This window comes from Denticeps clupeoides, unplaced genomic scaffold, assembly GCF_900700375.1.
Source record: "Denticeps clupeoides unplaced genomic scaffold, fDenClu1.1, whole genome shotgun sequence".
NCBI classification, from domain to species: domain Eukaryota; kingdom Metazoa; phylum Chordata; class Actinopteri; order Clupeiformes; family Denticipitidae; genus Denticeps; species Denticeps clupeoides.
The window spans coordinates 345,855-368,952 of NW_021630015.1; the positions used below are offsets into that span (position 1 = coordinate 345,855).

General features: G+C 50.4%; 4 protein-coding genes and 2 pseudogenes across 7 annotated transcripts; 1 reads left to right on the forward strand and 5 right to left on the reverse strand.

Annotated features, from left to right (window-relative positions):
- Positions 1-2,905: 2,905 nt before the first annotated feature.
- LOC114780377 (merlin-like) lies at positions 2,906-7,562 on the reverse strand. The gene is made up of 4 exons (XM_028967650.1): positions 7,453-7,562; positions 7,213-7,375; positions 3,412-3,521; positions 2,906-3,159 (listed from the first exon to the last, which is right to left on the reverse strand). Exons 1-3 carry the CDS (start codon positions 7,506-7,508, stop codon positions 3,474-3,476), a joined length of 267 nt encoding a protein of 88 aa, XP_028823483.1. The 5' UTR covers positions 7,509-7,562; the 3' UTR covers positions 2,906-3,159; positions 3,412-3,473.
- Positions 7,563-7,610: 48 nt separating this feature from the next.
- Positions 7,611-14,280, reverse strand: LOC114780375 (merlin-like). Of its 2 annotated transcripts, XM_028967649.1 has the most exons (14): positions 14,007-14,279; positions 12,582-12,686; positions 12,369-12,494; positions 12,011-12,133; positions 11,834-11,917; positions 11,674-11,742; positions 10,281-10,363; positions 10,128-10,203; positions 9,867-10,004; positions 9,716-9,790; positions 9,451-9,564; positions 9,257-9,379; positions 8,073-8,290; positions 7,611-7,999 (listed from the first exon to the last, which is right to left on the reverse strand). In XM_028967649.1, exons 2-14 carry the CDS (start codon positions 12,669-12,671, stop codon positions 7,885-7,887), a joined length of 1,434 nt encoding a protein of 477 aa, XP_028823482.1. In that variant the 5' UTR covers positions 12,672-12,686; positions 14,007-14,279; the 3' UTR covers positions 7,611-7,884. The 2 variants fall into 2 exon arrangements, with proteins under 2 accessions (XP_028823482.1, XP_028823481.1); XM_028967648.1 differs by having other exon boundaries at positions 7,611-8,290; positions 14,007-14,280.
- A 1,470-nt stretch (positions 14,281-15,750) lies between these two features.
- Positions 15,751-17,253, forward strand: LOC114780424 (methyltransferase-like protein 27). Of its 3 annotated transcripts, none has more exons than XM_028967713.1 (6): positions 15,751-15,792; positions 15,966-16,135; positions 16,211-16,339; positions 16,423-16,558; positions 16,717-16,809; positions 16,881-17,252. In XM_028967713.1, the coding sequence occupies exons 2-6, from the start codon at positions 16,016-16,018 to the stop codon at positions 17,087-17,089; spliced, it is 687 nt and encodes a 228-aa protein (XP_028823546.1). In that variant the 5' UTR covers positions 15,751-15,792; positions 15,966-16,015; the 3' UTR covers positions 17,090-17,252. The 3 variants fall into 3 exon arrangements, with proteins under 3 accessions (XP_028823546.1, XP_028823547.1, XP_028823548.1); XM_028967714.1 differs by having other exon boundaries at positions 15,753-15,792; positions 15,930-16,135; positions 16,881-17,253; XM_028967715.1 differs by having other exon boundaries at positions 15,764-15,792; positions 15,936-16,135; positions 16,881-17,253.
- Positions 17,254-18,167: 914 nt separating this feature from the next.
- On the reverse strand, positions 18,168-19,095 carry LOC114780402 (claudin-4-like). Its single transcript, XM_028967681.1, has one exon. The coding sequence runs from the start codon at positions 18,897-18,899 to the stop codon at positions 18,291-18,293; it is 609 nt and encodes a 202-aa protein (XP_028823514.1). The 5' UTR covers positions 18,900-19,095; the 3' UTR covers positions 18,168-18,290.
- Positions 19,096-20,234: 1,139 nt separating this feature from the next.
- On the reverse strand, positions 20,235-20,789 carry LOC114780432 (claudin-4-like; annotated as a pseudogene).
- Positions 20,790-21,847: 1,058 nt separating this feature from the next.
- Positions 21,848-23,013, reverse strand: LOC114780368 (claudin-like protein ZF-A89; annotated as a pseudogene).
- Between the last annotated feature and the right edge of the window lie 85 nt (positions 23,014-23,098).

The following is a 23,098-nucleotide window of genomic DNA, read 5'->3' on the forward strand; positions in this document are numbered from 1 at the left end:
GAAGAAGAGCGAAGGAGAACCGGGGAGGTGGAGGAGATGAAATGGCTGCTGCTGGCGGCTCCACATGATTCATGGCACCATCATGTGGTGGAGGAACGTCCTTGAGGAGCATCGCCGTGGTACGGGGGTGGAGTAAGATGGATGTGTTCTGTATGATGTTCTAGACGTATGTTTGGGAATGTTAATGCTTGTACACGACGCCGCTTAATTACACGCTGGGTCCCAGCGGGCCAGCAGGGAACGCCAGGCTTCCCAGGGCATTCTGGGACCTCCAGGTCTGCGCCTTTAATCACAGGGGCTGCTGGAAGTAGGTCACGGTTTCGCCGGGAAACCGGTGAGGAGAGCGACCCCAGCGCTGACCCTTACCACTTCACCGATGGCAACATGACAGATTTAACCAGGGAGCAGATCCATCTTCATATTCCCCCCGATCATGCAGAAACAAAGAGGTTAAAATCTATCAAACAATCAATCCATTTTGATCAGCATCCCGCAGCTTCACCTTAGTTGAGGGTGAATCTCCTGAAATCTCCATAAATAAGGAGAATCCAACTCACACTGGTCACCAGCGGGTCCCTCAGGGCCAGCGGAGAACATCATCTCCATTCACAGGTGGACAAGGTGACATTAGGGAACACGACCGGTGTTTCGCTGAAGGTGACATTAGGGAACACGACCCTCCTGATGAAGTACATTTACATTTACAGCAACTTACACAAGTGCTTAAAATATCCACCAATGAAATCCCACAATTGGTCCACTCAGCCCGGATCTGTAGATACTGTACGCAGAACAACTCGGAACCCCGCCGTTCTTTTTATAAATCTGGAAATTGCATGTGAGAGCGGAAGGTTTTTAGTTTAGTTTTAGTTCGAACTGCTAGTGATTCCACCGCCTGGTCTCCAAGACAGAGAAGAGTCTAGAGAGAATCCTGAGAGATGGGGGTACCAGCTGGAGCAGTGGTGGAGGTCCAGAGCCAGGAGTAACGAGAGGTCCTGTAGACCCCCATCAGTGGAAGAACGTAGCTGTGGGAGAACCTGGATCAGCTGGAGGTCGAGCAGCCAGAAGTACAGAAGAAAATTTGATACGGACATGATCTACATTTACGGCATTTACCAGGCGTCCTTATCCAGAGGGACTAGTCAGTAGTGACAGGGACAGTCCCCCCTGGAGACAATGGTAGTAAGTGGGGTTCGAACCCGGGTCTTCTGGTTGGCTAGTTTCTACTCGGTTAGTTGTGGATAGCTGGTGGTTTGTCACTGACATTCAGCTGCAAGGTGCTGGTTGAGGAGGTGGGATGTGCAGTGCATTGTGGGTAATTGGTGCTGCGGCTGGGAGTGTGACTCAGAGTGACCTGTGACACGGCAGACGGAGTGACGGGGGGGCGAGGAGGAGGAGGAGGGTGAAGATGACAGCGAGGACAGCAGGCTGCAGCCGGGGGAGGAGGGAGGTTGTAACGCCGGCTGCTGATTCACACACACACACACACACACAACACACAGGGGCTGGTTTTCAATGAAGGATGACACACTTCCTCATTCTTCACACGGCGCAGTCAGTACACACACACAACCTCGACAATCCTGCACGCGTCCGCACACCAACAGCCTTCCGTATCCGAGTGTGCAGCACATCCACTTCAAAGAGTCTCGTTTCATCTGACAGAAGATCAGGGCAGAAAGGAGCCCTCACACACACCCCACACACACACACACACACACACACTCACTATCTGCAGTCACTGTGTGTGTCTGTATGAGAAGCGAGTGGAGCTGCTGGCTGGTGCTGATAACGCCGCCGAACGTCCCACTTCCCCAGCGGAGTCCAGCTGGGTGGACGTGTGGGCGGGGCCTGGCGATACGACGGCGTGATCCAGCCGCCCGGCGTGACCGCAAATCCAGATCAGCCGCCCTCTGAGGTCCAGACTTTACTGCTTTGTGGAGATTCAGTATTAAAAAAAAAAAAAAAAAAAGACTCACCAACTTCAGCAGATCTGGGTCCGACTCTGTAGAGAATTCCTCAACGTTCCATCATTTCACTCATGAAAATGTCACATTTACATTTACAGCATTCACCAGACGCCCTTATACAGAGTGACTACAGTCAGTAGTTACAGGGACAGTCCCCCCCTGAGACACTCAGGGTTAAGTGTCTAAGTGACACCGATTTCATATTCGTTTTTAATCCGAGTACGAGTTCTATTAAAGACACGGAGCAGACTGAGCACAGAACGGTGGTGCTAGTAGCCTGGTGGGTAACACACTCGACCAGAAGACCCAGGTTCAAACCCCACTTACTACCATGGTGTCCCTGAGCAGGACACTTAACCCTGAGTGTCTCCAGGTGGGGACTGTCCCTGTCACTACTGACTGTAAGTCACTCTGTATAAGGGCGTCTGGTGAACGCGGTAAATGTAAATCTCTAAAAAAAAAAAAAAAAAACTCTCAACTCTGATAACAGCACCAACACACACACACCACACACACACACCACACACACACACACACACACCACACACAACAGCAAAACCAGGAGGCAACTGAAAACTGAGGCACTTTTTATTTTGTTGATGGCACCACTCAGCCCCGCCCACTGTCAACACTCATCTAACCACATCACACAGCTGCAGGCCAAGGGGGTGGAGTCACCACACTCTGTCCTCCACGCCATGCCCTGCAGGTGGGGGGGCTGCAGGTCACCGCAGACAGCTGCAGCGTCCAATCAGAAGGCAGGTAACATTCAAGCAAACAGAATCAGCACAGAATTCCCGACATTTTCCAACATGGAGATGTTGGAGCTGAGGTCCAAACATGTGATGAGGAAACGGCACAGGTCACATGACCTCCGAGGAACAACGAAAGAACGCAGCAGCTGCTTCAGTCACGCATCTTAAAAAACCAGCTGCTGTAATCTCATAATAAATATGGTTATTATGAAAATGTGGGATTCAGGAGAAGGTGGAAAATATTGCAAATGATATATTTTTGTTCGAATATAAACAAAAGAATACTTTTTTATTAAAAGGCACATGGTGTAAAAAAACAAACGGAAGCATCCAGTTAAAAAAAACCTGGCAGCTGAGAAATGAAAAGGTCGTCAGGACGACATGGAACTCCGCGGCGTTCCGGTTCCGAGATTGTAGCGAGGAACTTTGATCTGCTGCGGTACAGAAATGTACACGGCCGTTAAAAGAACATCTTATAAATATACACTTGTAGCTATTTCCGGGAATCCCTTTAAAGCGTCGGGGGCGGGGCGACCTCAGCGCCCCCACCCAGGCCACGCCCCCGGCCTGCCGGCCTGCGAGGGGCTGTGGGTGAGAACGTGTTTGATCCTGTCCTGTTTTCCCTGTGGGTGTAGTGTGTAGTGTGTGTGTAGTGTGTGTGTGTCCTGCTTGGTGCAGATCCTCACAGCGTATGTTAGCGTCTGTCTTCCCGCCTCCTGCCTCCGTCTTCTGCTGAAGATCTGTTCCTTCACACCTCCTCAAAGTAGGCCATCTGAGTCATGTAGGCAGAGCCGCGCTGCAGCAGAGGGAGAGAACACACGGAGTCACCCAGCGCCGCGCCGCGTTACATCACCAGCTGCAGACAAAACAGCAGCGGGAACGTGTCCTACACCACTCCAACGTCCTGAGAGGCACAGATCACCTTCATCAATAGCAGGTGCAGCCATTACCTGGCCGGTTCCACATTAATACGCGATTCATTTTACATTTACAGCATTTACCAGATGTCCTTATCCAGAGCGACTTACAATCAGTATTTAACAGGGACAGTCCCCCCCTGGAGACACTCGGGTTTAGTGTCTTGCTCAGGGACACGATGGTAGTAAGTGGGATTTGAACCCGGGTCTTCTGGTTCATAGGCGAGTGTGTGACGACACACAGTTGTATTTTTCAGCCACGCCAGATGAGAGGCAGCAGCTGAACAGAACTGAGAATTGTCTGAAGGACATTAGACAGTGGATCCTCACCAACCTTCTCCTGTTAAACCCTGATAAGACAGAAGCTCTCGTACTTGGGCCCCAAGCAGCCAGACATAAGCTGGCTGACTTCACCATAAGCAGAGGGTCACCACAGCCACCACCACCGTAACAACTACAGCTTCAGGGATCTTCAAATGGACCAGTAGCATCATTATGGACACGTAATGTACACCATGACACTGGACTGTGGTGGCCTAGCGGTTAAGGAAGGTTGTGGGCTCGAATCCCGATGTGGCAAAGGTGCCACTGAGGTCCCCTTGATGAAGGTCCCGTCCCCACACACTGCTCCCCGGGTGCCTGTCCTGGTGCCCACTGTCACCAAGGGTGATGGTTAAATACAGAGGACATGTTTCACCGTGTGCTGTGCTGCAGTGTCTCGGCACTGTCCAGGACCTCCAAATATGAACAGATGCTCTATACTACACTTTGAACTTCTCCACCTTGGACAAACCATCACCAACCCTGCACTGGAACCCTGGAAGGTCGTCCCTCTCTCCATCACTCCTTCCCAACATCTCTTCCTTTCTTTTTCTCTCTCTCCTACAGTTTAGTGGACTTATTCCTTGTGAAGGGTCAACTGTCGGGGTTTCATTGAGACGTACTGTATGTGATTATGGGCTGTATAAGAAATAAATGTTGTTTTTATCATTTCCGACAATTTTACACCCATTCGAGCGTATGATGGCTGAAAAAGCACTAAATCGTGTAAAAAGGAGGACCAGCGGTCCTGGAGGAGGTCTGATCTACGGTGGAGGACCACAGCCAACGCTTATAAACCACAGACCCATCCGATCAGATTACCGCGCTCAATGCATCCGAATAGTGGGCGATTACGGCCCGGGAGGTCCTGCATCAGCGAGCGGAATACAGGGAAGTTCTGACGGAACTGGAACCATCTTTGGTGGAATCAGCTGAAGGGGTGCGGAGGTTCGTGTCTGACCTCCCCTCCACACCGGCTGGGCGGTACACCTTTCCAACACTAAACCAGCCTATCGGTCTCATTGTTCATCCCGAGTACGGTCCTGCATGTTGGACATGTCTGAGGCTACATTGCACTCAAGCGACTCCTGACGTGTCTGTAGTTAAAGTTGAGAACGTTTAATGCTTAGAGCACCGCTGCGATATGGAATACGGGAATGTTAAATAACAGAATTGGAACGTGGACCAGACAGGAAGATGTTGGATGGGAAATGCCCGGAACGCGCAGGAACAAGTTTTGTAGCGCCAGTTTACATACTGGGTCCATTATGTTAAAGGTCTAGATCACCCCGTAAAGAGGAAGAAGATCTTCTAACACTTCAAGCAGCATAAGGAAGTGATTCGGGGATCTGATAGTTCTCGGCTGATGTCCCAGTGGGACATCGGTTAAGGTAAAGGCATGAGGGGAGTCGATCAAAATATGCCATTTCAGCGTCAGCGTCGTTCCAGATGTCAGTGGCCGATACGTAGTGGTGTTTGGAAAACTATACAATTTTACCATGGTAATGACCACCGTATACGCGCCTAATCTGGACTATGTGAATTTCTTCATACCGTCTTGTACTTGGAGATTTTAATTGTTGTATGGACCCTTTGCTAGATCGTTCTTCTTCTAAACCCTGTGTGTTGAGTAAGGATTCTGGATATTTGGCGTACGTCATGGACTAGTTTGTGTGAATTTAAGGCCGTAACAAATCTCAGATCGCGCTCCTGTTGTGTTGTCTCTGACCTCGCCTGATATGCCTCGCCTTGGCACCTTAACTCCCCTCTGCTGTCTGATAAAACCTTTGTGCGTTTCCTGAAGGAGCAAATTATAGGACAGATTATATCACTGCAGCTATGACGCTCACAAATGACAAGTCAATTCAAAGAAATCGATCAACTTTACTAAACAGTTAAAGAGCCCGAGTTCTACAATGAGAACTTTAAACTAATTTGGATCTTCTCTCTACATTTAGTAGAGTTCTATATTCACGGTGATAAACCCAGTAAGATGTTGGCCAGGAGTCCAGACAAAACTACATATTTCCAAAATTAGACTGAGGGACGGAGCCATTACATCTGATTACTCAAGAATTAATGAAACATTAACAACAGATTATTACCTTCATTTATACAACTCTGAGTACTCTATGGACAGTAGACTGACAGGAATTTTTGAGCGACTTGGAGATGCCTACACTTTCTTCAGTACATAGAACAACATTTGAAGAACCTATAATCTAAGGGGGAGATCGAAGTAGCAATAGTTTCGTTGCAATCTGGGAAGTCAGATGGCCAGATGGGCTCCCTGTGGAGTTCTAGAAGACCATTTCATCCTTGCTCCCCCGACCGTTGGGTGAGGTACTAGTTGACTCCTTTAAATCTGGTAAATTACCGCCATCCTTTTATGACGCCAATGTAACTTATTCCAAAAGGCAGGAAAGAAGAAGAAAATGTCCTCCTATTGCTCAATCTCTCTGTTAAATGAAGAAGAAAAGTACTTTTAACAAAACATTTTCTTGGCAACTACAAAATATCATGGCTATTATTACATCTGAGGACCAGACCGGATTCATGAAAAACCGCCATTCGCCGTCTAATATAATATTCCCCCCCGAGCATCCCCATGGACGTGTCCTTTCCCTGGATGCAGAAAAGGCATTTGACCAAATTAACTATTTATTTGCGTCCCCTAAAAAAAAAAGGACATTTTGGACGGCATTTTCTCACACAAGTTTGGATGCTGCTGCGATTTTTACAAACTTTCAGCGCTCGCAACCTTCTGAACTCCATCGGGGTTCACGCCAGGGCTGAGTCCACGGGCCCGGGACCGAGACGCTGGTGCTGAACACCCGTGTAGCACGGGTGCTCGGTCTACGCTCGGCTGACGCCACGAACGCGATGAATGGCGAGAGCAACCGGGAGCTACGGAACGTTCTGGCTGATTGTGGGGCTCTGTGGATAAATGGCGGGGCGCGGGCGCCTGACTCATCTGCTGCGAGAATGCGCCGCCGCATGCAGAGCGGCTCCGGGCCTGAACTTCACACGCAGAGCCGAGTGACAGTAAACTCAGTTGCCTGGCAACAGCGTAGCGTCTGAAGAGCAGCTCACAAATAAAAGAGCTCTTAATGGAAAAAAAAAAAAGAGCACTTTCATCTGTTTAATAAAACAACTGCAGTCTGGGCTCGGCTGGGACGGGACGCCAGCAGCTGCTCTGTGTGTGTGTGTGTGTTCAGGGGGGCGTGGAGAGATCTGTCCGTCGCTTACGTTGCTGTGTGGCAGGTAGGCGGGCTCAGTGTAGGGGCGGGGCTCCGTCAGCAGGGTGTAAAGCCCCGCCTGCTGCTGCTCCTCCAGCTTCAGAGACTCAATCTCTGACTTCAGCTCCTTCAGCTGGTCCTGCAGGTGTTTGCTGCGCTCCATGTACTCCAGCCTGTACACAGCGTGTAATCGGTAAAGGTGGGCGGGGAAATGAGGGCGTGGCCAGGTGTCTGGGTGAAGGTAACTTACCTCTCTCTCTCGATCTCCATCGACAGACGCTTCATGTCCGAGTCTTTAAAGTCCATCCTGAGGAAGCTGCCATCAGCCGAGGCGTCGCTGTCCGGACTGACAGGAGGGCCGGCGCAGCGGGGGCGCGGCCTGAAAACACCTCGTTACCGTCAGTCAGGACTGGTACTGAACTGAAAGTAAAGTCCGACAGCTTGAGCTCCGCCCACTCGGCGATGACTACTGCAGGGCAGGTATGGAAATCTTCCACCAGAAAACCCTCATTCTACATGATGGTCTTGACACGATTGAATGAAACTGCTGCAAATCGATGTGCAAAAGTTCAACAAAACTCACAGAGACTTGCGAGGACGGCCACTTCGTGAGGTGATTGGTTGTCACATTTATTCGATTCAGGCCATATCACCCGGTCCTACTGTGAGGCGGTGCCCGTTTTCATGGCTTTACCTGATACGTGGTTTTGCTGATCTCCAGCAGCTTCTGTTTGGCCCGACGTTCTGCATCTTTTGCTTCGTTCAGGTCCTGCTTCAGGTGGTCTGCCTCCTTCGACCTGCGGTGCAGAAGAAACGTCACCGTCACGCTCACGCGCCAAGGTCAGCGGTACGACGCCGTTCACCCCTGACCTCCTCTCTGACTGCTCCACCAGCTTGACGGCCAGCTGCTCAGCTTCACGCATCTTCTGCTCCATCAGACGCTTCTCCTCTTTGGTCTTGATCGCCGCCACCTCCAGCCGCTGCCGCTCCTGCTCCGCCTCTGCCGCCTTGTGCGCCAGCAGCTTGGCCTCCTCCTCCGCGATCTGCGCCTTCTCCGCCAGCAGGTCGGCCGTCTCTTCTGACCGCAGCTGGTACGTGTGCACAGATCACAGATCAGCGTTGTTCAGGGGACTTTAAACAGAAACCTTCACATTCCTTCCTGCGGTACAGTAATGAGGTAAAAAAAAAACGACTGAACGAGTCTTTATTAAAGACGAGCTGATTCGACGCAAGTTGTTTCCTCCTCTGATGTTAAACTGAACATCTTACTGAAGCCCCCCAGGACCACCAGGCCACTCGCTGCTGCCCCCTGCTGCTTACGCGTTCATTTACATTTACAGCATTTACCAGACGTCCTTATCCAGAACAATCAGTAGTGACAGAGACTCAGGGTTAAGTGTCCTGCTCAGGGACACGATGGTAGTAAGTGGGATTTGAACCCGGGTCTTCTGGTTCACAGGCGAGTGTGTTACCCGCTAGGCTACTAGCACCCCAAAATTGATATACATTTACATTATTTACCAGACGCCCTCATCCAGAGCGATCAGTAGTTACAGGGACCTGAAGAACCAGTGGACCAAAATTCCTCCCAAAATGTGTGCAAACTTGGTCATCAACTAGAAGAAATGTTTGACCTCTGTGCTTGCAAACAAGGGTTTTGCCACTAAGTATTAAGTCTTTTTTTGTTAGAGGGTTCAAATCAGTCTCTATCTTTAATTTAAAGTTATTTTTTCAATTTTCCTTTTGATGTGCTATCTGTCACTGTTAAAATAAACCTACCATTAAAATGATACTCTTCTGAGACTTTTCATTTCTTTGTCATTGGACAAACTTACAAAATCAGCGAGGGGTCAAATAATAATTTCCTCCGCTGTATAAGACGTTTTACTGGATGTATTCCTTCTCTCTCTCTCTCACACACACTGCGGAGCTCCAGCAGAGAAGTCCCTGGAGATTCACACCTTCAGCACTCAATTACGCGCCTGAGACAGCTGCCCGAGGCGTTGGGGTGAAGGTGGTGGAGGACTCTGGACTCTCCAGAGAGAGTTCCTCACCAGGGCCTCGTTGGCCATGCGGGCCTCGTCCTGCAGCTGGAACAGCCGCCGCTCCATCTCCTCCTTGGCGCGCTCCGCGTCCTCCCTCATCTGCTTCTCCCGAGCCAAGATCTGCCGCTCCATCTGCAGGGACGCATGGTGAGGTCAGGGAAAGGTGTGCCTACAACAGATGGAGACAGGAGCGGGACAAGAACCTTCTTCCTGGCTTTCTCCTCCTTGGCCTGGGCCTTCATCTGCTGCACCTCGATGGAGTCCACCTTCCTCCGCCTCATGAACAGGTCATGGTTTCCGATGCAGAGCTGCAGGATCTGAATTAAACGGGAACCAATCAGAAAGAAGATGGGAATCAAGAACTGGTTCCAAATGGTCTCTTCTACGTTCCATAAACCACTGAAATTTACACAAATAAACAGTTGGGCCAGTTGATGAAATCTGATGAATCAGGTGGAGATGATTTACCAGTTTATTGACACGAAGCTGGGACGAGTAGAACTTGAAAACGTCCTTCTTCTTCTCCAGCGGCTTTATGGTGAACTGTCAGCAGAAAGAGTGCCGTGTTAAAAGGTCATGTGGAGACCTGGAGGCGGAGCTGCTGCAGGTGGACACCCACCTCCTTCTCGCTGTAGGAGATGTTGCGGATGCCGCTCCAGGGGAAGGACTTGTTGGGGTTGAGCTTGCTGTTGGGGCTGTAGATGTGGAGGCCCTGAGCGTCGACGCCCAGCAGCAGCTCTGTGTCACGCTTGTTTTGCTATGAACAGTGGAAGGGAGGTGGTCACCCCTTTACCTTTACTCAGACTATTCAAAATGACATTTCATATGGATTTTCATATAGCCATTAGATGTGCTGCTTTTAAAGAAGTGGAGAACATACCGTGATGGAAAAGTAGCTGACCCCATACATGTCCAGGTCCTGAGCGATTTTGAGATATTCCATCTCCGCCTCGTCCCTTTAGACAGAAACACGTCCAGAATGACATCCATCAGTCCCAAAGCACAGCGAGTACTACGAACAAGAGGCGTTTACCTGGCAATGCCGCGGTGCTCAGCGTACCACGCCGTGATTTTCTCTTCCCACATGTCAGGGGTCATCTGGTACTGCATCAGAACCTGAGAGGGACGAGGAAATTAGCACAATCATCACAGACAACCACACAGTAACAAAATACCACCTTCAGCACAGCCAGGACTTTACTAATCACAAATCCAACAGACCCAACACCAGTAACAACCAGCCAATCACAACCACCCAACCAGTCAGAATCATCACATCAACCACTAAACACAAATCCAACAGACCCAACACCACACACACCAGTAACAACCAGCCAATCACAACCAGTCAGACTCATCGCATCAACCACTAATCCCAAATCCAACAGACCAACACCACACACCAGTAACAACCTGCCAATCAACCACCATTCAACCAGTCAGACATCACATCAACCACTAATCCCAAATCCAACAGACCCAACACCACACACACCAGTAACAACCAGCCAATCACAACCATTCAACCAGTCAGAATCATCACATCAACCACTAAACACAAATCCAACAGACCTAACACCACACACACCAGTAACAACCTGCCAATCACAACCACCCAACCAATCAGAATCATCACATCAACCACTAATCCCAAATCCAACAGACCCAACACCACACACACCAGTAACAACCAGCCAATCACAACCATTCAACCAGTCAGGACATCATCAACCACTAAACAAATCCAACAGACCTAACACCACACACACCAGTAACAACCTGCCAATCACAACCACAACCAGTCAGAATCATCACATCAACCACTAATCCCAAATCCAACAGACCCAACACCACACACACCAGTAACAACCTGCCAATCACAACCACCCAACCAGTCAGAATCATCACATCAACCACTAAACACAAATCCAACAGACCCAACACCACACACACCAGTAACAACCTGCCAATCACAACCACAACCAGTCAGAATCATCACATCAACCACTAAACACAAATCCAACAGACCCAACACCACACACACCAGTAACAACCTGCCAATCACAACCACCCAACCAGTCAGAATCATCACATCAACCACTAATCACAAATCCAACAGACCTAACACCACACACACCAGTAACAACCAGCCAATCACAACCATTCAACCAGTCAGAATCATCACATCAACCACTAATCACAAATCCAACAGACCTAACACCACACACACCAGTAACAACCAGCCAATCACAACCATTCAACCAGTCAGAATCATCAGCCACTAATCACAAATCCAACAGACCCAACACCACACACACCAGTTACAACCAGCCAATCACCCCAAATAATAACACCAACCACTAATCACAAGCAACCACATGATTTTCCACACCAGTCACATGACCACAACTCTCACTTTCACTCACTCGTTTGGGCAGCAGCTCATCTTGGGCTAGAAAACCGGGTTTGTGAAAATTCGGGTCATAGTCGCCATACTGAGGAGGAGGAGCAGGAAGAAAAAGAGAGCAGTTAGTGATAATGAAGATCCACCAACAGCATTGCAGATACCCAAAGCCTCAGACCAACCTTGGCCTGTACAGCGTAAGATGCCAACAGCACAGATGCCTCTGGTGAACAGAAGATCTCCTCATCCAGTATCTGCTTTTTAACCTAGAAAAAAAACATGAAACAAACATCACCCATAACTCATCACCAGTTCAGACATGTTAATGAAAGGAGTAATAACAGAAATAAATCTCTCACCTGCAGGAAAAAGAGGTGCTGTGTGATCTCCTGAACCAGCTCATCCTCAACCTTTTCAGGGAAGAACTTTGCCAGAAAGTGAAACGTTATTGGGGAGTCCTTCGGAACATCTTGATCCAAGACCTGAAGACAAAAATACAGTGAATAGCATGTAAAAAAAAAGCCCACCATGATGATGATGATGATATCTATGTTGATTTAAGATCAGTTTTGGAGGAGAAAGATCACACCCAAACCTGCAAAAGCCTGTCAAGCAGATAATGAAGACAATGAACATAAATTAAAGCTAAATTGACTATACAGTAGATCTTTCTTAATGAGATCAGGGTCAGCATGGAGTCACTGGGCGGAGACTCACCCTTTTGTCAGGCTTCAGCCAGGCGTAGGTGTCCTTCACCATGTACCGCAGACCAAAGAACCAGGTCTCCCTCAACCCAATGGTCCGACACACCAGATCAAACAGGTCCTTCCCCTTCCACTTCACCTGGCGGGAGAAGCAGGAACAACAGTCTACACCTGGACTAGACTACAGAGCACCATCGGGAGAAGATGCGGCCCACAGCTGCAGTACCTCACAGCTGAACTCCATCTCAGCGTCCATCGTCATCACCTTGACTTTAAAAGTCTTCGGCTGCTTCTTCTTCAGTCCAAGGATAGACATGTTACACCTGCAAGTCTGAAAAGACACAGAAACATCTACCCGACGTTCCCTCAGTTCTATTGCATGTTCCTACACACGGGATCCTACTGGCAGAGAAGAAACTGATCCAGGATGACTGGATTTCACCCAGCATGCATCTAGACAGACCTGCAGCCAACCCACCTACGCCCAACCGACCACATCTACAGTGCAAACCTACAACCGCACGTATACAGTCGTGGCCAAAATGTAGAAAATTACACCAGTACTGGTTTTGGAAGTTGGCTGCTTCAGCGTTTTTACCGCTTTTATTGACGACTACATCAAGTTTATGCAAATGAGTCCATATTTGCAACGTTGGCCCTTGTTTTGGTACCGTTCTTTATTCATGGCCGTGTTCTGGGTAAAACTGTGAGTGAGTTCACTCCCTCAGATGAGAAGCAGCCCCACACATGAATGATCTCAGGATGCTTTACTGTTGGCACCAGACAGGACTGATGGTGGATCTCACCTTCTCTTCTCCAGACAATCATCACCCCTTCATCAGAGAAACTGACTTTACTCCAGTCCTCAGCAGTCCAATCCCTGTACATCCTGCAGAATATCAGTCTGTCCTTGATCTTTTTCTTGGAGAGATGTGGCTTCTTTGCTTCCCTTCTTGACACCAGGCCATCCTCCAGAAGTCTTCTCCTCACTGTGGGTGCAGATGACTGGTGGCACCTCAGTGGGATCATCTTCAGGAGACGGTCCTGGTGCTTCCTGGACTTTTTTTTGGACGCCCTGAAGCCTTCTTCACAACAGTTGAACTTCTCTCCTTCAAGTTTTTGATAGATGGTTGATTTAGGTGCAATCTTAGTAGCAGCGATATTCTTGCCTGTGAAGCACTTTTTATGCAACACAATGATGACTGAATGTGTAACCATGGTAACAGAGGAGGAACGACGATTTCAGCCATCACCCTCCTTTTAAAGCATCCAGTCTGCTATTCTAACTCAACCAGCAGAAGGATCTCCAGCCTTGTGCTCCTCAACACCCTCACTCACGTTCTCACTTGAGAGGAGCACTGAAATGATCTCAGCAGGCCCTTTTGTGGCAGGCTGGTCTCCAGTGGAAATGTTTTTTTTTGGTGTTAAGTTAATTTTGAGGGACTTTGTAATACAAAACGGAAGCAGCCGTAATACAAACGGAAGCAGCGAACTTTGTGAAATCCAGGACTGGCCACGACCGTACATCACATCTACATCTGAATCCTGCACAAGCCAGAAGAACATCTCCGTTCTGGAAGTCGGACACGAGAGGGACTCGAATCGAGAGGAAGGTGCTGAGAGAAACGCGCTAGAAGCGCCGTGTTCCTACCTGACGTGAAGGTAAACAGAACCAGGCCCGAATCCCGGGTCAGAGTTACTCAGACGCCAGGAAACTCTCCAGAAAGTTCGGTCACCGCCGCTTCAACTCCAAGTCAGGGGCAAAACGGGCCCGGGGAGACCATATCGGTCCGGGTCCGGGTCCGAGGGGAAATCTGGTCCACGGGAACGTCCACGGGAACGTCCACAGGTGGGACCGGGAACGGCGCTTCCAGCAGCGGAGCTCCGTCCCAATCCTGCCGTACGTGACGTCAAGAGGCGTGGCCTCCTTGTCACATGTTCAGATGCAAGCCTGTAGGAAGGGGAGGGGCCTATTGCTGGAACTGTCCAAAATGGCGCCGAACACCCCACTACTTAGGGGACATAATAAGGGTACATGTGCATGAGTTCTTCTTGCGATTGAACCCAGATCGGGAGAGGCTTAACAGTATTGAGTATGGCGGCATGAATTAGTGAAATATTTTTGATTGTCTAAATATATTTGTTTCTTTCATAATAATCATAATACATACATTTAAACAGGCGTTAATACCGCTGCCATATCTGGACGGGGTTCCAAGATCACTCAACCAAGCTTCTCTTTACATTTCATAAGTTACATTTTATTCATCATCTTGTGTAAATAACGTTATTCGTGTTACAGACCAGAGTATCTGTTTTCCCACCTTCAAACAATAAGAAACATACAGATTCTGTTCCGACACCCTGTAAATATTGCAGTTTTGACAAATCTATACAAAGTGTCTCTGTGTATGGACCTGCCCTGTCTATCGTTAAATGAATGTTCGCTTTTAATATTAAATATAAAACATGTCTGTAAAATGTATTGTGTACACTTTATTGTCTATATTTCTCTACAAATCCACGCAAATACCTGTTGCTTTGTATAAACGTGTATATATAAATGTATGAGCGGTCACGCTACAGGCTCATCATTAATACTGCCAGGCTCTTTCGGTGAACATTGCTGCCCTTTTTGTTGTCTTTGTAATTGCATTGTTCTGCATGTAGTAAGAGTGAAGTTTAGGTTTATTTATTACCTATATGCAGATTACATTTTGAACATAAAATGTTTATATATTTTCAAAAAACGATTCTCTATTCACGGCTCGGTCGTAAATACACGCCTGGCGAACCAAGAAAATTAAAACTGCTTCTCAAATTTGCCGGTTTAACTCTGTATTCCACCTTGGCCCTGATAGACGTTCATTCATTAAAAAGGAGCGCCAGCCCCTCACAAGATGGCGACTTTGTTGACGCATTCGCGACATTCAACACAACATCTGATCTTTATATTTGTGGACATAACCAATGACTAATCATTTCACAAGAATGTATGAGAGAAGCCACACGATGTACAGGACGTTGTATTATTAAAAATGACTTTGCTAACATAATGTCTCCCAGTGATTTTCCATTTACGGGATTTATCAGACGCCCTTATCCAGAGCGACTTGCAATCAGTGGTGACAGGGACCGTCCCCCTGGAGACACTCAGGGTTAAGCGTTTTGCTCAGGGACACGATGGTAGTAAGTGGGGTTTGATAGACGGATTTATAATTTGATGCGAGAATACTTTTCATCATTTTTGAGTTTTCGTTATAATCATTGTTGTCGAATAAGAACGAGAGTGCCGATGATCTAAGCTACCAGTCAGTGAAGATACACAGGCCATTGTTGAATTAAGTGGGACTTTTACTTTGACACCTGTGTGAATCCGGGTTCCTCTGACTTCCTGGTTCTGGGTGATGGACCCCTTCCTGGTAAACTGAAAGAGAGTAAGAAGCCAATTTGACAGCTTTGGTGCAATATTTTTAAAACACGTGCATTTATACAGTACAGTAGATTCCACGTGATGCTCGGAAATAGTTTGCATTTGATTTAGCAGATCTTTTGTAGTCTCATGAATCCATAGTTACAGGTAATATGGAGGTTCTGGTGGTGGGTGCAGGATCCGGCTGCTGACTGAGAACGTGAAGACCTTCATTAACAGGAGGAGAGATGTGCAGCCCTGCCAGGACCTTTGTGGACGTGAAGAAGGTCATCCTGTCCGCCCACGAAGACACCGGCGCTCTGGATAAAGTCGGGTTCTACGACTCGTGGGCCGAGAACTACGAGCAGGTGGCGCCTCCCCAGCAGGTCAGTGTGAGGTCATCTTGCCGGCCCGTCTGGGCTCACGCTGTGTTTCTCCTGCAGGACGTGGCCATTCTGGACTACCGCGCTCCGGCCTTGGCCGCCCAGTGCGTCAGCGCCTTTTTCCAGGGTGACCGGAGCGGCGCTGAGGTTCTGGACGTGGCCTGCGGGACAGGACTGGTCTCTGCACAGGTCCCTACTCTCACATTTAACACATTTACTTCTCGAGCGGAGAGAGAGAGAGAGAGAGAGAGACCAACGTGTCTCCGCTGCAGCTCAGAGAGACGGGGTTCCAGCTCTTCACCGGAGTGGACGGAAGCGAAGCCATGCTGCAGGTGGCCAAATCCAGGGGCATTTACCAGAACCTGCACAAGTGCATCCTGGGAACGGAGCAACTTCCTGTCCAGTCAGGTACTTCCTGGAATTACAGCCGTAAGTATCCCGAGGGAAGTAGCAGCAGACACTTCCTGGACTTCCCTGTAGAACCATGATTGGTCAGTAGGTGGCAGCGGTAATGTGGAGGATCCTTTCGTGTTGTGACATTCGTGACATTCGTGTTGTGTCTGCAGGACTTTATGACGTCGTTGTCATTGTCGGAGCTCTGAGCGTTGGCCAGGTTCCGGTCTCGGTTCTACAGGAACTGTGGTTGGCAACAAAGCCAGGTGTGGAACAAACTCTGCGGTACGTGCAATGTTCTCACGTGACAGAAAATAAATCGTGGGAGCTTCCACAGGGGGGTACGTGTGCATGACCACGCGCGGGAACTCGGACAACCTGGACTACAAGGCCGAGCTGGAGCACGCGCTGGGGGCGCTGGAGGGGCGGGGCTGCTGGCGGCGTGTGGCCGTGATGGAGGTGGCGCAGTGGGAACGGGCCGTGTCGCATCTCGAGAGCGGCTACATCCCCGGAGCCGTGTTCCTGTACCAGAAACGCGCCGCGTGAGGAACCGAGCGCATCGTATCTACAAATCCTGACTTCAGGAATTTCTCACCCACAATGCACTGTGTTGTTTCTGGACAGCACGAGGAACCCACACTGCACGTTGAGTTTGATGTAGAATCTAAAACTCTCTGAATGAATAATTGTGAGGTTTTTAAATTTGCATCCATTCATTGTGGTTTTTTTTAATGTTCTGTAGTACGAAGGACCAACCGTAAACCATGAATGTTCCTAAATGAAACATGAAATAAAGAGAACACGGAAGTTGCTTCCATGAAACGAAACCCTCGTCAAACAGCCGGCGTCATGCAAACCCAGGCCAGTCTCTGTCAAACCGGTTCTCCGGCAGGACACGCGTGGGGGATGGAGCTCGTGACGGATCCATTTTGTGTGGCTGCTGGGGGCTTCGGCCTCCATTTTGAGAGTAAATCAGGTCGGACGTCAGAATGACAAAGTTAGTCAAAAACCTATTAGAACAAAACGGGATTATTTACCAGGAAATAAAAGAACGATCCCTGTCACATGGTCTCCGAGGTCACGAGGGCCCATCATTCTCCTTGTTTATTACGGTCAGGTGCCTTACAGTCAGTATTTACAGGGACAGTCCCCCCCCTCGGGACACTCAGGGACATGATGGTGGTAAGTGGGGTTTGAACCTGGGTCTTCTGAGTGTGCTGATCAGGTCGCAAACACCCTCACGTCTGGCCTGACGTCTGCCCCGCGATGGCCGTGTTTTGGGGCCGCGGTGGCATGGTGGGTTAGAAAGTGGACTCGTAATCAGAAGGTTGCCGGTTCGAACCCTGAGCCACCAAGGCGCCACTGAACGAAGTCCCCACACGCTGCTCCCCGGGCACGTGTCATGGTGCCCACTGTCACCAAGGGGGACGGTTAAATACAGAGGACAAATTTCACTGTGTGCACAGTGTGCTGTGCTGCAGTGTTTCACAATGACAATCACGTCACTTATTTCTTAAATATCCGTTTCATTTCACTGGCGCTTTTAGATCAGTTAGAACATCGTAAAACATTCCAGCCAGAGAAGAACGTTTAAAACGGTTTTATTCATCACCATTTCCCCGTGATGGCGGTAGATTTGCTGGATACGGTTTTCGTACGATATATATACACACGGTGCACCGTTTATAGAACTATTCTCGCCGTACAGCCACGGTGAGAAGAGAAGTCCTTCGTTCGGTCCGTATCTTCACACGTACGCCTGGCTGCTGCCGGGCCGCGCCTGCGAGTACTTGGCGCCGTACGGGACCTCCCGGTTCCGGGGGCAGGAGCTGCAGAGGAGGCCGCCGCCCAGGAAGAGCAGGCCGGCGGCGGCCCCGCCCACGAACAGCGAGGCGTCCAGCAGCTGCGGGTTGTAGAAGTCCCGGATGATGTTGTGGGCCGTCCAGCACACGGGCACCAGGACCAGGACTCCGGAGACGATGAACATCACGCCGCCGGACACGCCCACCCTGGCCTTGCTGGACTCGTTGTCCACGAAGTTGGTGCACTTCCCGCCCATGGCGCCGAGCACGATGGCGAAGATGCCCACGCCGATGGCGACCACCACCAGCGCCCGCGCGGCCTGCAGGTCCTCGTTGAGGATGAGGACCGAGTCGTACACCTTGCACTGCATCTGGCCCGTGGTCTGGACCACGCAGTTCATCCACAGGCCCTCCCAGGTCACCTGGGCCGTGATGATGTTGGCGTTGATGAAGGCCGTCACCTTCCACATGGGCAGGGCGCAGACGACTACGGTGCCAACGAAGCCGGTGAAGCCCAACATGAGGCCCATCATCTGCCTCCCCGCCGAGACCATCTTCACCTTCTGAGAGCCGCAGAGCGGCTGGTAACTCCTCACCCCGCTCCTCCACGTCTCCTACTTATGGAGTCTGGAGCGAGGGGGGCGGAGCCTCCTGGTTCTGCAGGTTCTTTATCAGCTTCATCTCGCTGAAACCGGCACGTCCGGCGGCATGTCAACCTGGTCCTCCGGTCATGTGCTCAGAATGGTGACATGAGAGATGATTAAAGTGTTCCCTGAGTCGGTGGTGAAGGACTCCTCATCATCTCACACTGTCACCTGCGGCCCGTCCTGGTTTCCTGCTGAGGGCGGAGCTTCTCCGCTTTCATACAACATGGCGGAGTGGAATTTGTGTCGTGAGTGCAGCAGAAATCCCAGCATGCCTCAGCAGGAATGGAACAGAATAGTTTTCCTGTGGTGCCTTAACACCATGATGGTCAGGACCTCAGAAGACCACAGTGACCTTCAGTAAATAGAACGTGGAAAACATTATTTGAATAGATAGTATGCAGGATGAGCCCTGAGACGATGAGACCTGGCGAGCTGTGTGGTCCATGTCCCCTGTTTTATTTTATTTTTATTAGTGAAGTGATTGTCACTTGTGATACACAGCAGCACAGCACACGGTGCAAACAGTGAAATTCGTCCTCTGCATTTAACCATCACCCTGAGTGAGCAGTGGGAAGCCATGACAGGCGCCCGGGGAGCAGCGTGTGGGGACGGTGCTTTGCTCAGTGGCACCTTGATTCGAACCGGCAACCTTCTGATTACGGGGCCGCTTCCTTAACCGCTAGGCCACCACTGGCCCTCTGTGGTGTCATCAAGCAGCTGATCAGACTTTCTGGAACATTCATCTGCTGTAGATCGTTCATTTGTTCATTCTGACCAATTTCCTCTCATTTCAGGTTTGGGGTTAAAGGTTAAATGCTGAGGAGTCTTTCATTTAATAATCAAAACGCACTGAATACTTCATAGAACGTTCTTCTGGTTTGGTGACCTGCTCCCTGAAGCTTCCTTTTTCATTTAAAGACGCCAAGCGTCTGAGAACCTTCAGTGAGACCTTCAGCGAACGTGATGAAACAGTGGCACCAACGAGAAGAATGAATCTTTATTTCATTAACTTGTACAAACTGAATCGGGTGCATCAGCATCACACTGGATTAGAATGAAGCAAACGTGCACACATAAACCATCAGAAATGTGTTAGACTCCGCCCACTGAGGTTCAGAGACCTTCATCTGAAGTTCTGCATGATTATAAGACCAGCTGTCCTTCCGTCCTTCTAGTCACCGCTGAGTGGAGGAAGATAAATCCTGCAGGCTTCTCGGCACCTTGCACGGTCCTTCGTCCATCTCAGCAGCACCTGCTGGCGTACGAGCCGCAGACCATCCCTCCCCCGATCACCAGCAGGGCCCCGGACCCCCAGCCCACGTAGATGGAGGCCCCCTCGCCCTTCATGGGCTCCAGCTCTGAGGGCTGTATAAGCCGGTGATGATGACGTAGGCCGACCAGCTGACGGCGACGAGGCACCAGCCCGCCACCACGAAGACGCCGCCGGCCGCCAGCCCCGCCCTGGCCTTGGCGGCGCCGCTGCGCCGTTAGAAGTTGGTGCAGCGGCCGCCTACCACGGACAGCACCGCCGCCACGCCCCCGCCCCGATGGAGGCGCAGACCATGGCTCGCTGCCCTGCAGGTTGGCCGAGAGGCCATCAGCGACTCGTACGGCATGCACTGCATCTGGCCCGTGCTCTGCAGCACGCAGTTCATCCACAGCCCCTCCCAGAAGACCTGCGCCGTCAGGATGTTGGCGCCGACGAACGGCGTCACCTTCCACATGGGCAGGGCGCATATCAGGACGGTCCCGCAGAGGCCCACCCGGCCAGGAGAACGCCACCAGCTGCCGCTCCATCCCGCGCTCCTCTCGCAACGTGACGACCGGGGACATCGCCGCAGGCGGAGCGAATGACGGAGCGCCCTGTTTCCTTCCTCGACTTCATTGTTCTGTGTGTTGGAGAGCGAGAGAATGGCGGGGGCTGAGAGGCTCTCAATGCTGCTACTGTACGGCGTGGTACAGCAGGAGGTCACGTTCCACGTTCCAAAAAAATGATTAGAACCACGAATGTACAGTTCAGGTCAAACGTCTGGACACCTGAAGGCATCAAAACTATGAATGAACACATGTGGAGTTCTGTACTTAACAAAAAAAGGTGAAATAAGTGAAAACATGTTTTATATTCTAGTTTCTTTGCTCTGATTCCTGCTTTGCACACTCTTGGAATTCTCTCGATGAGCTTCAAGAGGTCGTCGCCTGAAATGCTTCTCCAACAGTCTTGAAGGAGTTCCCAGAGGTGTTTAGCACTTGTTGGTCCAGCTCACCCCAAACCATCTGGATTGGGTTCAGGTCCGGTGACTGTGGAGGTCAGGTCTCCACTTTTTGTTAAGTACAGAACTCCACATGTGTTCATTCATAGTTTTGATGCCTTCAGTGAGAATCTACCAACGTAAATGGTCATGAAAATAAAACACGTTGGATGAGAAGGTGTCCAAACTTCTGACAGGGTGCTAGTAGCCTAGTGGGTAACACGCTCGCCTATGAACCAGAAGACCCAGGTTCTAATCCCACTTACTACCATCGTGTCCCTGAGCAAGACAATTGAGTGTCTCCAGGGGGGGGGAACTGTCCCTGTAACTACTGACTGTAAGTCACTCTGGATAAGGGCGTATCATAAAATGCCGTAAATCTAAAACGCCCAAATAAAAATTTCCAGAGCACACTGTTCCACCCAGGGCTAGAAGACCAGCCTGGGAACTTCATGGTTGGTGTGGGACATCAGGGTTAGAAATGTGAGCCCGGGGCTGGAAGTAAAAGTCAGAGACTCTGTTTAAAAGTGCAGACATGTTTTATTAAAAGGAGAAGTTACACGGTTTTAAAAGCAGGCTCTGGATGGAGTAGAACGCGGCGTCCCGTCACACGTAGGCCCCGCTGCGCGGCGCCGTGTACTTGGCGGAGTAGCTGCCCGTCCCGGAGCGGCTCGGCCCGCAGCGGCAGCACAGCAGCGCCCCGCCCAGCAGCAGCAGCCCCGCGGCCGCCCAGCCCACGAACAGCGCGGCCCGAGTTCGCGGCGCTGCGCGTCCGTCACCTGCGGGTTGTAGAAGTCCCGGATGACGCTGTTGGCGGACCAGCAGACGGGGACCAGGCACAGCAGGCCGGAGACCATGAAGAGGACCCCGGCGGTGACGGCCACCCCGCCTTGGCCGCCTCGTCCTCCACGCAGTTGGTGCAGCGGCCGCCCGCCACGGCCGGCAGCAGGCCGAGCGCGCCCAGGACGGAGATGACGATGAGGGCCCGGGCCGCCTGCAGGTCCTGCGGTAGCGCCAGCATGGAGTCGTAGACCTTGCACTGCATCTGGCCCGTGCTCTGGACCACGCAGCATCCACAGACCTTCCCACACCACCTGGGCCGTCACGATGTTGGTCCCGATGAAGGCCGTGACCTTCCACAGCGGCAGGGCGCAGGCCACGATGACCCCGAGCCAGCCGAGCAGCGCCAGGGCGGTTCCCAGGATTGGAGTCCGGTGGAGGTCATGGTGGTGCCAGGAGAAGATGAGATGAAGAGGACAGGACGGTGCAGAACAGACGCGCTGCAGCCTTTATATATGCCTGGGGGCGGGGCCCCCAAATTGGCTGTTAATTGGCCCAGCAGCTGAGTGGGGTTAAAGGTCGCCAACCCGAGATTAATTAATTTCTTCAATCACCTCCGGTCAAGGTGAAGATCTCAATCTACAACCGATTTAACATTAATACGAGTTCCTCTAGCCTGTCTGTGGCCACCAGGGCACTTAATGACACGCCTCCAACTACCCCACGCTTTAATTATAGTAATTATATTACTATATGTCTTCTTTGTCAGTGTTTACGATGCCTCTCCGGCTCTGGTTAAAGTAATAATGATTTTTTCAAGTCACAACTTGTGGTTTATTTAAATACCGGAAAACCTTTGATCATTTTTGCTGGAATCCTGTTGGTGGATTTGATTGAGGATGATGATGATGATGATGATGATGATGGGCGCCACCTGAATTCGGGTTGACGCGGCTTCACCTGTAATTTGACACTCAAGGTCACCTGGGAGACCCTCCCTCTGGATTGTTTGGTGTCTTCTTCAGGAAACCAGGACCTGCCGGTTCTTCCAGTTCCCAGAAACGGAAAATCACACCT